This window comes from Berghia stephanieae, chromosome 1, assembly GCF_034508935.2.
Source record: "Berghia stephanieae isolate SIO BIC M18660-M18661 chromosome 1, UCSD_Bste_1.3, whole genome shotgun sequence".
Classification (NCBI taxonomy): Eukaryota; Metazoa; Mollusca; class Gastropoda; order Nudibranchia; family Aeolidiidae; genus Berghia; species Berghia stephanieae.
In genome coordinates, this window is record NC_088360.1 from 13,863,776 (window position 1) to 13,881,485 (window position 17,710).

The 17,710-nt window shown below is 36.9% G+C and overlaps 2 protein-coding genes across 2 annotated transcripts in view; one reads left to right on the forward strand and one right to left on the reverse strand.

The window, feature by feature from the left end:
- LOC144968549 (putative small nuclear ribonucleoprotein Sm D2) overlaps positions 1-17,710 on the reverse strand; it is a 399,977-nt gene that overhangs the window by 269,916 nt on the left and 112,351 nt on the right. The window lies entirely within an intron of this gene.
- LOC144968526 (uncharacterized) overlaps positions 1-17,710 on the forward strand; it is a 30,720-nt gene that overhangs the window by 6,939 nt on the left and 6,071 nt on the right. The window contains exons 2-5 of the mRNA XM_078906988.1: positions 8,691-8,932; positions 12,896-13,124; positions 14,372-14,443; positions 15,967-16,109. Coding sequence (XP_078763114.1) covers positions 8,696-8,932; positions 12,896-13,124; positions 14,372-14,443; positions 15,967-16,109 — 681 coding nt within the window. The 5' untranslated portion in view covers positions 8,691-8,695. The remainder of the gene's footprint in view (positions 1-8,690; positions 8,933-12,895; positions 13,125-14,371; positions 14,444-15,966; positions 16,110-17,710) is intronic.

Sequence of the window (17,710 nt, forward strand, 5' to 3'; positions counted from 1 at the left end):
ATAATAATAATAATAATAATAATAATAATAATAATAATAATAATAATAATAATAATAATGATAATAATAATTCAAAAACTTAAGTACAAAGCGTAAGAATGTAAACAGCCCATGGCCTACTAAAAGAGTACTATAGTTACGTCATGAAACAGCCCCATTCCACTTCGGAAATCAAACATGACACCATACAAGATCTCTCTCTCTCTCTCTCTCTCTCTCTCTCTCTGTGTGTGTGTGTGTGTGTGTGTGTGTGTGTTTGTGTGTGTGTGTGATGAACGCGCACGTGCACACACACACACACCGACACGGTTTGACTCTGTGTGTGTGTGTGTGTGTGTGTACACACACACACACACAGAGTCAAACCGTGTCGGTCAAACACGCATGTTCACGCGAAGATCATGCATATATCATCACTCTCATGAAATGTTTGGCTTAACTTGTTTACATTCCTTCATATCAATTTTTGCAGCAACAACAACAACAACAACAATAGTAATAATAATAATAATAATAATAATAATAATAATAATAATAATAATAATAATAATAATAATAATAATAATAATAATAATAATAATAATGATAATAATAATAATAATAATAATAAAATAATAATAATAATAAATTACTATATACATTAATCACGACAAAGAGAGAGAAACAAATGAACGTGTTAATAATCGAGATTTCGATAATAATAAAGATGGTCGAAGTTACCATACTATGACTATGACGTAAATGACCAAAATTAGCTATTATTCCCCAGTCCAACAGAGTTGGAGCAAAAATTTCTCGGCACCTGAGGCGGGTTTTTTCTCGTATGTGAAGATGGTAAAAATTCGAGCCATTTTTTCAGGTATTCAATGTGTCAACACTATAGTAATAGCCTTAGATGGTGCCACCAAAAATCCGCTCCTTGCAATCGTTTGAGTGGGGAAATCCAGTCACTCGCTCAGCCATAGTACACAGTCGCTGACAGTCATCAACGGACTGTGTGAATCGGGATAGAAGCGTGGATAGGAGTTGTGACAGAAAGGGAGTGTGTTTCACACTGTTGATGAAAGGCGGTATATACCATTTCTCAGTATTATATATATTTTTAAATACTGTTATCCATTTTTAAAACATGGATGTGGTGCCAGGCACCATTTGAACCAATAGAGCCACGCCCCTGTGTGTTGGTTTGAGAGTGCTCCAGTTCCCAAAACAATTTGGATTATCAGACCTGTAAATAAGAACTAACGTCTCGACAACAGACGATCAGGAAAGGATCATAATATGCGGTCAATCATGCTGGGTCAACCCATTCCTTTAAGGTCAATTGGTCAACCAGGTGTCAAAAAGTGATATCAAAGTTAAACGTAAAATTTTAAAATTAATAAAATAAATTAAACTTAACCCAAGTTTCGTTCAAATTTTCATTAAACTTACCCGACGTAATGCCGTTTGTTTTTTTTTTTTTTTTTGGACACAAATTAAATTTTTATTTTATTTATTTTGGATAAGCATATCGACAGTAATACTCTGAAAGACTTGATATATTTGAAGAAGAAAAAGAAGGGTGATGGGAACACGAGGAGGCGGGGGAGAAGAATAAGGAGGAGATAAAGCATTAGGAGAAGGAGAGGATTCTAATGTAACTCGTCTGTAACATAAAAGCCCAACATTTGCCTGATTAATTCTCTCTCTCTCTCTCTCTCTCTCTCTCTCTCTCTCTCACACACACACACACACACACACTCCACAAACACTAACACACACACACGCGCGCGCGCGCAAACATCTTGCGTTTGAGCTTGAGCTTGAGCTTTAATATAATGCAATATCCACTGAACTCTGAACGTACTCAAAGCGATTTCTGGTTCAAAATTACAAGATTAAAAAATACAACTAAATTTTCACCATGTGCTGATTTTTCTTCGTGTGAATACCACTCATAATTGTGTTCGTCATTACTTAATTACGGAACGCCAACGGGCCAATTTTCTCACGGTATGATTCATGCCTTTTAAGATAAGCAGTTTTAGTAACACCACATGGCTACAAAGTGCCCCGCTGTTTGGAAGCAAAGAGCGATGGGTGCCCTATCTATAGATAGTATGCGCTTGGCAAAGAAGCTCATAACATTGCCATCCGAAAGTATAACGGACCAACACACAAAACTGTGTGTATCCATGAACGTTTATAGTCAGGTTAATACAGTTCAGTGAGCATTACTCATAAACGCGGATGGCAAAAAAACAATAACAAAGACCTGAGTGACGTCATCTTCGAACTTTCTATAGATAGTATGCAGATGACGTCACTCAGGCCTTTGTTATTGTTTTTGCCATCCGCGTTTGTGAGTTGTTCTCACTAAACTGTATTAACCAGACTATAAAAGTTCATGGTTACACAGAGTTTGTGTGTTGGCCCGTTATACTTCCGGATGGCAATGTTGTGAACTCCTTGGCCAAGCGCATTCTATCTATAGTCTGATTGATAGAATTTAGCGAGAACGACTCATAAAAATGGCTGGTTAAAAACAATAATAAAGAGCTGAGTGACGTCAACTTCGTTCCTTCTATATGTAACACAATTGAAATTTGGCACGGGTTTTCGCAGCTTTCTATACTCAGTTGGGTGATTTCTTCTCACTAAATTCTTTCAGACAAAAACGGTTTGTCTACTTGTACTATTGATATGGCGGCAGAAATTGTGTGTATTTTACTTAAACACACACCATCAATACTCAAATTCCACGTTTACCTCCACATACGGAAAGAGCCCCATTTCTCGATATTATCATTTTAATCTCGGATAATACTTTGTTCGACGCAATGTCTTTTCCTATCATTTACCCAAAAAATAGTGTCGATGTTTTAAAATGCGATGAGTTTGCTAAGTAAACAAATGGACGTTTTTAAAATTGTTGTGTGATCTACTCACATAATGCTGTGAGCTGAAATTGACACGTCACTCAGTTCTTTTAAAGCCCCACGAAGAGACTGTAAACATCAAGGTTACAATAATATGGTTTTGTGTGTTAGTACAATTCATTTTGGCGAGTTATTTTACCTAAACGCATAGCATCAATAGCAACACCACGTTAGCTTCGATGTTTATTTTCGTGTGGAAACGAAGCTTAAGTTGTGTATTTTTATTTTTTTTTACACAATAGTTTCTATTGGTCAAAACAAACAAACAAACATGATTTAATGCCATCGTCGTTGCTATGGACTCGAGCACATCAGTCAGAAGTTTGAAACGGGAAACGACTCAAGTATCATGTTGTTGTTTTGGTTGAGGATATAAATATAGAAAATAGATTTACAGTGTTAGAGAAAGAAACGCTATTCTTTTGTGCATTACTAAAAATCAGGATTGTTTATCTGTAGATCAGGCATTCATGAATAAGGTAAGAATAAAATTGGTTTTTATTTGATATGGAGATCTGAGAGAAATTTGTATTTTTTTCCCCTCTCGTATGTCAGTAGAACTTTTTCTAATCTTTCACCTTGTTAAAACCCTGGTGTCATGATATTAAAATCTATTCCATAGAAGTGAATCTCATCTTAAATTATGACCATTTTGTTTTCATGCTCGAGACAAGTGTTAATGAAGTGAATGGAAATCCGTTAAGTCCCACCAGCTTTTTTCATATTATGTGTAAGATGTAGTTATCGTTAATTGATACAAGCGCCGTTATAATATAATATTATGTATTACAAGCGCACAGGCGAAACATAGTAGACTACGCCTTAAGAAAGGTGAGTGGAGCAGGCACTTATGTAATTAATAATAAGAAATGAAGGCAAATGAAGTGAATAGAAAGGTTCCAGAAGACAAAAGGGAATAATACTCAGGCGATGAGGATTCGAACCCACGACCCGACTGTTACGGCAATTCCACCTGGCCACTAGAGGGACGCCATACGATCGACGCCATCCACCACGATTGTAGAGCGTCCCTCGCATGGCCAGGCGGAGTTGCCGTATCAGTCAGATCGTGGGTTCCAATCCTCATCGCCGTGAAGTTTTTATTCCATATTATTGTCTCCTGGAACTTTTCTACTCATTTCATTTCTTGTTATAGGCTAAGCCGTGCGACTCGCTCCGTAAAAGATAGAGATAGTAGCAGCTTTTTAGCATTTCGTTTCTTCATAACGAATGAAAATGTTGATTAGCAAAAATCACTTTTTTTGTGAGTTTATCCTGGTTTCTATTGCGCAAAACGCACAGTAGAAATAAATTGCTAACATTTCAATAGCACTTTAGTCTGTTGCAAAGTGCTTTCCACCAAATCTAACAGACCAAGCTTCCCAATCACAAGTGGGTTGCATGGCTGTCAGAAACATATTGACATCACACTTGGTCCATCCAATTCCATTGCGTGTGAAGCGACTGCTCGATCAACTGAGATATCGAGAATCAGCCTTCATGATGTGTAACAGTAGATATTTGAATTCAGATAGAGGGTGATAAACCGTATCTATCTGACTGGCAAAAACGGAACAATAATAACAATGTGATATGAACTGCAATTTATCCTATAAACAAGCGGTGCAAAACATTACTTTAAAAAATATGTTGATACTTTTGCCAAAGTACTGCTTTAATCTTTTTTTTTTTCACTCTTTGTCAACTTGTGTTCCCATAATATGAATGCTCAGTTGTCTTTTATTATGAACTAAACAAGAATGTTTATAACATTAGATTCGACGTGAATGAACAATTTATTTATTTATTTTTATTTTTGGTACAAAGTATATTCTTGATCTGTCTTTTAGATTATTACTAGAATAGTCTTTTGTTCGGATCAACTTCATTATCATATTTTTCTTAAAGCTTTTGATGTCATGTCGTTGTAACACAGATTATCATACATATCGTCAATACAATGCAATTTACACGCCTCCCAACCAAATGTGTGAGCACACATCAGTCGCAATGCTTTTACACTTTGTACAATAAAATGCATCGCAAATCATAGTGTGTGTCAAAAACTCGTGAACAATATTCAAAGTGTAGATGGATGATTGTGCTGGCATGAGGCTATAGATGCTATGCGTTTAGGTAAAATACTCACAATATCCGCCAGCCGGATACCCCGTACCTTGAGTAACCTTGAGCTTTTATAATCTGATTGATATAACAACAACAAAGAGCTGAGCGACGTCAATTTCACTCCTTCTATTCAAGAATCTTATGATTCTTATAGATAGTTCGAAGATGACGTCACTCAGGTCTTTGTTATTGTTTTTTGCCATCCGCATTTATGAGTAATGCTCAATGAACTGTATTAACCTGACTATAAACGTTCATGGATACACACAGTTTTGTGTGTTGGTCCGTTATACTTCCGGATGGCAATGTTATGAGCTTCTTAGCCAAGCGCATACTATCTATTGATGTATAGACCTTTTTAGGAATCACCATGTCGTGGCCACGGTGTACTCCAAATTTCTCCAGTGCCAAGTCTTGAGTATTCAAGGAATACGTTTGCCACCACTTGTCCTTTAGTTTTGTCCAATACAGTGAACACCGATAGATAGATAGTATGCGCTTGGCTAAGAAGCTCACAACATTGCCATCCGGAAGTATAATGGATCAACACATCAAACTCTGTGTAACTATAAACTTTTGTAGTCTGGATAATACAGTTAAGTGAGAATTACTCATAAACGTGGATGGCAAAAAACAATAACAGAGAGCAGAGTGACGTCATCTTCGTTCTATCTTAAGGAAAACTCACATAAAAACAATTGAAAGGGTTTGGTGATTTCACGAGTGAACGAAACTCACAGATCATACAACTCAAAGCCATAGACAGCAATAAGCTCAGCTGTTTGCAATTGTTTTTAGACAGCCGTTTTAAGGATGAGTTCTCACTAACTTCTCTCAATCAGACTCTTAACGTTTAAGGGTACACAGAGTATTGTGTGTTGGAACGTCATATAGATAGTATGCAGATGACGTCAATCAGGCCTTTGTTATTGTTTTTGCCATCCGCGTTTGTGAGTTGTTCTCACTAAACTGTATTAACCAGACTATAAAAGTTCATGGTTACACAGAGTTTGTGTGTTGGTCCGTTATACTTCCGGATGGCAATGTTGTGAACTCCTTGGCCAAGCGCATTCTATCTATACGATTTGCGGATGTTGTATTTTAGCAAAACGGAAATAAATATAGATAAAATGAAGATGATATCACTCAGGTCTTTGTTATTGGTTTGTTTTTGGGTTGTTTTTTTTGCCATCCACGTTTATTGGTAATTATCACTAAACTGTATAGATAGAACGCAGTTGACGTCACTCGGGTCTTTGCTATTGGTTTTTTTTTGTTGTTGCCATCCACGTTTATGAGTAATTCTCACTAAACTGTAGTGATAAAAGTTCATGGTGTGTTGGTCCGTTATACTTTCGGATGACAATGTTATGAGGTTCTTGGCCTCGCGCATTACTACTATCTATTAACCAGACGAAAGATAGTTCAAAGATGACGTCACTCAGGTCTTTGTTATAGGTTTTTTTTTGCCATACGCGTTTATGAGTAATGCTCACTGAACTGTATTAACCCCACTATAGATAGATCGAAGATGACGTCACTCAAGCCTTTGTTATTATATTTTGCCATCAGCATTTGTGAGTGATTCTCACTAAACTGTATTACCCCGATTATAAAAGTTATGGTTCCACACAGTTTTGTGTGTTAGTCCGTTATACTTCCGGATGGCAATGTTATGAGCTTCTGAGCCAAGCGCATACTATCTATAAACGTTCATGGAAATACACAGTTTTGTGTGTTGGTCCGTTATACTTCCGGATGGCAATGTTATGAGCTTCTTAGCCAAGCGCATACTATCTATAGATAGTTCGAAGATGACGTCACTCAGGTCTTTGTTATTGTTTTTTGCCATCCGCGTTGATGAGTAATTTTCACTAAACTGTAATAACCAGACTATAAACGATCATGGTTACACACAGTTTTGTGTGTTGGCCAGTTATACTTCTGGATGGCAATGTTGTGAACACATATTAGCCAAATGCATACTACTTTTAAGGTTACACCTAGTTTTGTGTGTTGGTCTATTATATTTCCGAATGGCAATGTTGTGTGTTTCTTAGCCAAGCGCATACTATCTATCGGTGTTCACTATAGATAGAATGCGCTTGGCCAAGGAGTTCACAACATTGCCATCCGGAAGTATAACGGACCAACACACAAACTCTGTGTAACCATATAGTCTGGTTAATACAGTTTAGTGAGAACAACTCACAAACGCGGATGGCAAAAACAATAACAAAGGCCTGAGTGACGTCATCTGCACACTATCTATAGATAGTATGCGCTTGACTAAGAAGCTCATAACATTGCCATCCGGAGGTATAACGGACCAATACACAAAACTGTCTGTAACCTTAAAAGTTTATAGATAGTATGTACTTGGCTATTACGTGTTCACAACATTGTCATCCAGAAGTATAACTGGCCAACACACAAAACTGTGTGTAACCATGATCTTTTATACAGTTCAGTGAGCATTACTCATAAACGCGGATGGCAAAAAATAATAACAAAGACCCGAGTGGCGTCATCTTCGAACTATCTATATCCATAGATAGTTTGCGCTTGGCTAAGAAGTTCACAACATTGCCATCCAGAAGTATAACGGACCAACACACAAAACTCTGTGTAACCTTGAACGTTTATAGTCTGGTTAATACATTACTCATAAACGCGGATGGCAAAAAGCAATAACAAAGACCTGAGTGACATCAACTTCATTCTATCTATAAGTGGACTCGTGTTATTATCCCATGCATTGCAACAAGAGATCACGACATGACAAACACTTCCACCTGATAGGCAAAGACGATCAAATGCCTCTGTCATGTCGAAAACAAATTAAATGGATGTTGTTGATTTTGGAGTGAACTATTCAAAAACATCGTGGACTGCAGAAGATACTAAAACGTATGAGGTTTACGTCATCTTTATAAATGATATAAAGTCCATCTTACATACTATTGATGCTATGTCTTTAGCCAAAAAACTCAAAGCATCCGCTAGCCAACACACAAAACTATGTGTAACCTTGAACGTTTATAGTCTGATTGATAGAATTTAGTGAGAACTACTCATAAAAAAATGGCTGGCTAAAAGCAATAACAATGAGATGTGACATTCATTATGGAAACCCTGCAAAATGTGGGATAGCCTGAAAGAAGAAGAGAAGAAGAAGAAGAAGAGGAGGAGGAAAACCTAACCAGATTTCACTGGCGCTGGTTAAAAAGCACGCAACGCTCCATCCCAAGAGGCAAATGGAAATTCTACACGGAGCGTAGATCTAGATATATGTAGCTTCTGGGTCCGAAACAAAGACCATATCATTGTAGCAGCTCTTGGTATAAATGTCGCGGTTCGTAGTTATATCCAGATAATATTGAGAGAAATTATGACGGAATAGCCCGAGAGGAATTAACACAAGTAAGATGAGAAATAATTGCCCATGCTTGCCCATAAATGATAAATATCTCTGGGTAGTTTTTATGTGACGAATATATGTATCTTCCCCCCCCCCCCTCCCTCTCTATCTCTTTTCGTAACTTTTTTGTTTTGTTATTATTTTTCAGTGTTTTGTGTAGAAAAGGAATTAACTCAAGAAGTGAAAAGATATAAATAAACCTTTTCACAAATTTGATTCAGTTATAATGGCGACTCGACGTATAACAAGACTCCAAGCTAAGAAAGACAACTCTGTGGTGGCTCGAAGAGAATGCTGCAGTCCCCTGAAAAGGAAGACATCCGTCCACGCTGAGGATGATGAGAACAGTTTTGTAGATAAATCCACTTCAGTTCTCAACAATTCCTATCCTCAGGATCATGACCAATCCCATAGGAAGGTCAGCAAGAAGGCCGTCTTCAAAACGGACAATCCTGTGAAACAGGTAAAATGATGATGCTGTTGGGGTAGGGGGTGGGGTGGTTTTGTATGTAATGATGCTGGTTGTTGTAGTGATTGTGGTAATGGTGGTGGCGGTGGTGGTGGTGGTCGTGATGATGATGGTGATGATGATGATGATCATGATGATGGTGATGATGATGATGATGATGATGATGATGATGATGATGATGATGATAATAATAATAATAATAATGATAATAATAATAATAATAATAATAATAATAATAATAATAATAATAATAATAATAATAATAATAATAATAATAATAATAATAATAGACTCTTATAGAGCGCACGGTAGCCTCAACAATGAGGCTCTTGGCGCTTTAAATAACATCATCACAAAACAATATTTAAAGTACATGACATCAAAAAATAAAAAAAGGACCTTGTTCCCGCCTTTGTACGAATACGTGGGATAGCCAACGAGGGTGATGATGATAGTGATGATGATAATGATGATGATGATGATGATGATGATGATGATGAGCGAGAATCATTATGATGAGGGTACTGGTGACATCATGATGATGAATGTGATGGTAATGATAACAATTATGTCTATAACATTTTATCAATTAATTCATCTCCTGACCAAGTCAACTCTTGAAAATCCAATGATTCAAACAACACGGAGAAGGAACTGTTATTAGGCGTATGAAACTGATATTTTTCCTGCTCTCTTTATCAGTTTCGAAATAGACCCTAAATTAAATTAATTGAAGACCACTGGAAAAAATTGACTATATTTTGAGAAAACCTTCAAATTTAAAAGTTTATTGGGGTTTTTTTATTTTCGTTAAAAAAAAAATCTATATAAAAAATAATAATATAGCCGACGTGTACATATATGCAGGTCTGACAACCGAACTCGCTTATGGGCCTAGTTAAACATTGTTGTAATGGACAATATTTTGCGTCATTAAAAAAAACCAATCCATTACAATGAACCCATAAAGAATTAGGTTATCAGACTTGCAAATAAGTGCACATCGAATATAGCCAATGACTTAAATCCCATATTCGCGACATGACAAATTAAGATAAAATTTCCGTTTAATTGCAGAACCTCTCCTATTTCTTAGTTAAATGAAATAAACGCTTTGACGCAACACACAAGGCCTAGAAGTTAAAATTATAAAAGGTTAACAACTTCAGTTAATATCAAATACCATTAAATCACTTTCAGTACCCGACATATTGACTATAAAATTTGAGGCTGTCAAAATAATATGACTAATCTATTATATAATTTAAGGTAATTTGATTGACAGATATTTTTTTTTACATTAGCCCAAGGGATAAATATATACCGACGTATATCAAAGCGGTGGTGATTGGGGGGGGGGGGGGGGCATAACCCACCATAGACATGATAATCCCTTTCACAGACTGTCGCTGCATCATCGTCTCGGATTAACAAGTATTAATAATTCAATGTATTAATCATAATGATACTAAGCTGCTTGAAGCTGTGGGCTGTAAAAATTCAAAAATTTGTATACAAAAAGGACTTAATATTTCTCTGCCGTCGATCTGTTTTTTTTTTAAAATAGTAATGTATGTTTTCATTGTCTTTTTGTTGTTGGCTGAAGAAGGTTTTTGGACCCGAAACGTTCTGTGTTTCACATTTTGTTCTTTTTTTTTTTAAGCTGTTATATTCTTTTTTTTTTTTTTTTGTTTATTACTTTTGTATTCATCACACTCATCACGCTTCAGCCAAATGGTGGAGCCTACCTGAACTCCAAAGATACGGAATTTTGTCGATTCTCCAGCAGCCAACACGAGATTCGCGAAATAGTATATTTAGTCCTTTACAGTCATGATTCAGATAGGCTTGATAGCTGCCAAGAATCTTTTAAGATTTGACCAATGAAAGAAGAATCAAAACAAAAAACCACAAAAAAAACCCCCAAAAAACCAACACCAACAAAACAAAATAAAATAATAAAAAAAAAAAACAATAACAAAGAAACAAAAAAGAACAAGTAAAGAAAAAAACAAAAACAAAAAAACAAACAAACAAAACAACAAAATAACAAAGCTGAATAGTTTATCTAAGGTCTGTATCACCAACTTGGATTATTTTAACATTTGACGCCCAACAGGGTTGTACATTTCCAAGTCGCCTTTCGCAGCTTACCTGTCCACCTTTGAAGTTACAAGACAATGGGGATTAACATTCGTGGTCCGAGGGTGCATCCAGCATGGTAGGATATCACAAAACTTGGAAACAAGAAAGGGCAAAGACTAAAACTGTACTTTTTTGTGTTGATCAAAAAAAAAAAAAAAAGAAAAAAAAAAGGATAATAGATGACCAGCAATGACCAATCAAAATTAGACCGTCTGGTCAACCTGTATGACCAGCCCTTTAGAAAGTGAGAACGTCACCGGACAACGCAAAGAAGCATTCAGAGTAGAGGATAATTCAAAGTTACACGAGATTGAAATCTTCAATCTCGATTAACTTCAATGGATAAACAAAAGTTGTTGTGTGAAATATTGTTCGAGTCAGGGTCGAGGTATGTTAAAATTTATATTTTATATATACATTGTCTCACACTATTTGTCTTATCTTTAAACTTAGATACACAATTAAAATCAAACATTTAGGGAATTACATCCTCTATCATATTAACGCTGTAATTGACAAGTACATCCTAACACATAATGTTACTCTCCAAGCTCGACCCTATCTCTTATTTGCCAATGTTAAGATATCATTTTCTACTATTCTTTATCATATTCATAACACTCTGGAATAAATGGATGACTCTAGCTGACATCAGACACGTGTTTGATGAATTCTCTATAACGTCTAGATGCCTACATAATATTATAAAGACGCAAGGTGGAAGGCGGATTATTCTTTTTTAAATCTTATATATAAATATATATATATATATATATATATATATATATATATATATATATATTACGATTGGTCCAAGTTTTACACGTGTGTGTGAGTGAGGGAGAGAAAGAGATATATAGAAATAGAGAGAGTGCGTGCGAGTGAGTGAGTGAGAGAGAGAGAGAGAGAGAGAGGGAGGGAGGGAGAGAGAGAGAGTGTGTGTATGTGTGTGTGTGCGTGTGTATGTCCGAGTGTGTGTGTGTGAGAGAGAGAGAGAGAGAGAAGTGGGGGGGGGGGGGGTGCTTGAAAGAGTGTCTTATAATGGTGACCGTACAGTTGTTTAAATCCATCAACAAAGACTGAATGTTTTCTTCTTCAGATGCTAATATCCCTTTATTTGATTTCAAGTGCAGAACTAACCGTTTCCTCCAAAAGAGCAGTAACAGCATTGCCGTTACTTGTCTGTTGATGAAAACTGTACCATGGATATAAGGTTAAAGTAAGATCAAATCTCGAATTTAAAGGATAAGTTTTTTTCCCCTATTTTATTTCTGATTAGCATTTTTGAGAATTGGTTCACTATTCTCGCTAGGTCCCATACACACTAAAACACTCATTGTAATAGGAGAGACAGCAAAGCTTCCTTGCTTTACTTTGTGTCGTGGCATTAAACTGAACCTAACTGTTCGGATTCTCTGAGAATATTCAATTTTTTAATACTCATAAAATTTCTATAATTGTGTCACTGTAGTTATACTCAAAGATTAGGCATTTACCCATTTGTGACTCGTCGCCTCAAAACCGTTTTAAACGGTATTGTGTGTGTGTGTGTGTGTGTGTGTGTGTGATATTATGTAGGAGTGATTAAGATGCTTAAAATGGAATTATAGCCAAAAAAATCACTTGTTTTTATGTTTTATTTTAGCATGCTGAAAACCAGATTTCATATTTTTGATCAATTTAGTATTAAGGTTTTTTAGTATATACTCCATGCCGGTATAATACCGCGTTAAGAAGATAGGTCACAGTTATGCAAAATCGTTATCCCTCAACTCTTCAAAGGAGTCTAACATATTTTAAAAACTTTAACAGAGACAGAGTCTGAGTGAGCGCGTGGTGAACACGCTGAAGTCATCAGACGCTCCAAAGAAAGGGGAAGAGGAAAAGAACCCTATAACCCAAAGTCGAACTGAGTCTCCAATCTTGATTGACACACCAAAGGACAAATTCTCTGAAGAGAATATTACACACGAAGAGATAACACAGCTGGAAGAACAGACAACTGTGGAGGAAATGATGTGTGAGGAAGCCATGGCAGCAGGTAATGACGTCTTTCTCTCATCTGAATCTTTGTCGGGGTGAACCACTGTTTTATGAACTTTTTATATATAACGCAATATCCACTCAATGTGCTCAAAGCGGTTTACAAAACGTCCCGAGCTCGTGGCCGCCTGAATAGAACGTCACAATATTGTAGTGCGAAACAAAACCATTAGAAGCCACAGTCAACAGCAAGACTTTATTTGTAGGGTGAAACACCACGCATGTAAGGCGTTGTCCCATTTTATTTTTTTTCGACAGAGACAGTGCTGTTACTCCTTTTCTATCCTAGCACTGTGGGGAAATGTGAATGAAAAGTGCTTTCTAAAGATTCGGCTTTGGGCAGCCCAGAGTCTACCTAAGTACGATGGGAGGATATGAATGAAAAGTGTTTTCCAAAGACTGGACTTTGAGCAGCCCAGAGTCCACCTAAGTACGGTAGGAGGATGTGAATGAAAAGTGTTTTCTAAGGATTGGACTTTGGGCAGCCCAGAGTCCACCTAAGTACGGTAGGAGGATGTGAATGACTCGTTTTTGGGCTGCCCAGAGCGGGGTTCGCATCGGTAACCCACATGTCTTTGTTTTGGAATGATATTATTTGGTTTTGCTCCTCCTAGGCTGCGATCCTTGACCATATTCATGTTGTCCTTTTGCTGTTTTCAATTATTAATATATCATAATAACCAGTTAACTGCCCTCCTCTAAAAAGGTGCGCATTTAAAAGTTTGGTAGAAAACGTCCTTCAAATATCGATCGATTTAAATGACTCTCATCTTGGCAAATACTCTCAAATTGTCTGGTTAACTGTAATAGTAGCCTGAAGGTTAACTCAACAGAATAATAGATTGAACCGATTGGTCAAACTCATTGTCAGAATTATGAAATATGTACTGTATCAAATAGATATATGGCTCTTCGCCTCAAATGGTATTATGAGTTGATGAGATGTCAGATAATAAATTTATATTTGAAATGACTCAGAAAAGATGATATTTTAGGGGGTTTTTTTCTGCTCTTTAGTTAATTTTATTACGTATTCTCGTTAAATGAAATTAGACCAATATTTCTGGCTGTGAATTAAATCTCCAGCTTCTAGTTCAACTCAAAATAATAGCGTCTTGAGGGGATGGGCCATGTATCGTTTTATTGAAAATGAATGGGTTTTCAAAAATAAAACAAAACTGCAACGACTTAATGACATGGAAAATACATATCTATGATAATGCATTTCATTTTGGTATTTTGCAGCGTTGCCGCCTCTGGTCAAAGAAGACTACCACGGTCGATGTCTTCAGCTTTATACTGCCCGATTTTCCTTTGGTGAGTTAATTGATTTCAGAGTTGCTTGTTTATTGCATTAATTATGACGTCATTAGCCAAACGGTTCGATATGTCGTCTTGTAACAAAATCAAGGATTGTTTTGTGGAGTGTGATTTCGGGTTGATTAAAATGGTCGTAAAAGTGTTATTAGGTTAGGTACTATTTGCACGATTCTTCATTCGACTGAGATGAGAATGAGTACTTGTCTCTAGTCGATGAATGGTGTATTTTGAGAATTCATCGTGGCAGGCAGCACTTACTTTGTCATCTATTCCCCTATATCTGTTTTTCAACATGCTTTCTGTCTTGTCTTGGAATGAGATTACTTGGTTTTGCCCTGGCCCTGGACGGATACCCTGCATGGGAGGGAAACAGTCAAATGCAGTATTAGTTTTGGGACATTATATTATTTCTCCCTCTGTTACTGTTATGCACTTATCTTATCTAAAATTCTTAAACCCAGGACTTCACGACTTCAAGGAAGTCCCGGGTTTTAGAGTTTTTGACAAGGTGAGGTTCGTTTTAATCGATCAATAGTTGAAGGACGAGTTTTCTGGCCAAAAAAAATTTAAATGTATAGTTTTTTTTTATTTATGTACGGCAGAATTGTGCATAGATTATGAAATGGAGAAACTTTTCTATACCGATAAACGTCATTAGATTCGGTGCGTTCATGATTAGTGAGACTAGTTGAAAGACGATTGTTCTTACACCGTTAGATTTGCCCTCTCTATGACTAACTTCCCCTTTATGCATGGAACGAAAAACTTTTAAATCTATTATATCATGCAAGAATAATTAGAGAAAATGTTCCAAATGACCATCACCAGGTCGAATAAAACTTTGAATGATAGATCTGAATTGCAGTCCTCGGTCCACTGCTCAATACAAATGCCGGCTTCCTTAACGAACCACGAATTGTTAATTGGGCAGCCTTTTAACCTGCGTTGGATATCATGCTGATATTGCTCGTATGAATATTCAAACTTCTTCATGGTGTTTTTAGTGCTAGTCCGTCAACTATATCATAACAACTGAAAATTGATATTCAATTTATAGTGTATTTCAACATTGTGATTATTAAGATAAGATAGTTACCACAGATAGATAGAGAGATAGGCGTGTAAGTCAGGAGATAGATTGAGAGAGAGAGAGAGAGAGAGAGAGAGAGAGAGAGGGAGAGAGAGAGAGAGAGAGAGGGGGGGGGAGAACGCGTGTGTTGTGTAAGTTGGCATGTTGGTAAGTAGGTGTAAGCAGAGTAAGGATAAGTAGAGAGAGAAGAGAGAGAGAGAGAGAGAGAGAGAGAGAGAGAGAGAGGGGGGGGGAGAGAAAGAAAGAGCGCGTGTGTTGTGTAAGTTGGCAAGTTGGTCAGTAGGTGTAGGCAGAGTTGGGATAAGTAGAGAGAGAGAGAGAGAGAGAGAGAGAGAGAGAGAGAGAGAGAGAGAGAGAGAGAGAGAGAGAGAGAGAGAAATCATTTCTATGAACAAAACGTAATATTATGGTTTCTTTCTAACTGGTAAAGATACTTCGATGGAAATTGAACCTTGGAGGGATACCCCAGGGCGGAGATTGAGGCAGCTTCCCAGAGGTGTTGTGGACATAGACAAAGACTCGGATTCGATTCACAGTAGTATCTATTCCCACGACATTATCGAATATCTAAAGGTAACTTTTCTGAATATTAAAAAAACAAACAAACATAGGTAGATACATCTACCGTGTTAGCTTATAGGCATAGAATTAAACGAATGAGAATACGTACGGAGCCTAAAAAGTGTCCACCAATGAAAGCATTCAGCGCCATTACATCATGGGCTGGGAATGTAAACATTACCATTTAGTCGGTCTCTATGTCAAGATAACGACACAAGAAAAACAATATCAAAATCCACAAGAAAATGGTTCAGAACTGTTGCGTATATTTATGCTTCAATAAAGCTGTCAAAAAATGAAGTTAGAGAATGTGTGTAATCGTGTATTATAATAACCTATAATGTGTTTTCCATCCACCACATCATCACTGTCACTACTACTACAACCACCATTACCACTTCATCACTACCACAACCACCAACACTATATCATTATCACTACCAATAGGGTACACCACCACTACATCATCATCACGACTACAGCCACCACCACTCCATCATCATCACCACCACTACTACAACACCATCACTACCACCACTATTACAACAACCACCACCACATCATCATCACTACCTCTACTACTACAACCTACACCACAATATCATCACTACCACTACTACTACAACCACCAGCACCACATCATTATCACTACCACTACAACTATACAACCACCAGCACATCAACACCACTACCATAATACTACAACCACCACAACCACATCGTCATCACTACCACTACTACTGCAACCACCACCACCACCATATCATTATCATTACCACTACTACTACAACCACCACAACCACATCGTCATCACTACCACAACTACTACAACCACCACCACTATATCATTATCACCACCACTGCACCACTACTACAACCACCACCACTCCATCATCATCACTACCACTACTACTACATCATCACTACCACCACTATTACAACAACCACCACCACATCATCATCACTACCTCTACTACTACAACCACCACCACAATATCATCACTACCACTACTACTACAACCACCAGCACATCATCATCACTACCACTACTACTGCAACCACCACCACCAGGGGAGGGGGGGGGGGCGGTCAGAAACAAAAATATCGACTACACCCGGGATCGATCTTGATCCCTTTGCTTGTGAAGCGAGTGCTCTTCCAACTGAAGTAACAGGACCCCCTTTCTTTGGCATTAAGCGAACTTTAACAAAAATGTGCAACCCCTTGGGTAGAACATTGCTCAAATGCAATTATTTCCTGCCAGACTGGACCAGACAAGCTACTTATTTATTGCTAAATAGACAGAGAAGATGAAAGAAAGCTCCGACTTCCAAGATTTAAACTATGTTCATGGGCGAAGAACATTGTCTGAATTAATGACTATCTAGATTTGAAAAAAAAAAAATAGAAAAAAAAATTCCTCGCAAAGATCTCAGTTTCGTTTACTATTATTATTATTATTATTATTATTATTATTATTATTATTATTATTATTATTATTATTATTATTATTATTATTATTATTATTATTATTATTATTATTTTTTGATTTGTTGATTGAAGACCTATCCTTCGCTTAATATTATATAAAGCATTGTATGATGATTTAGAAT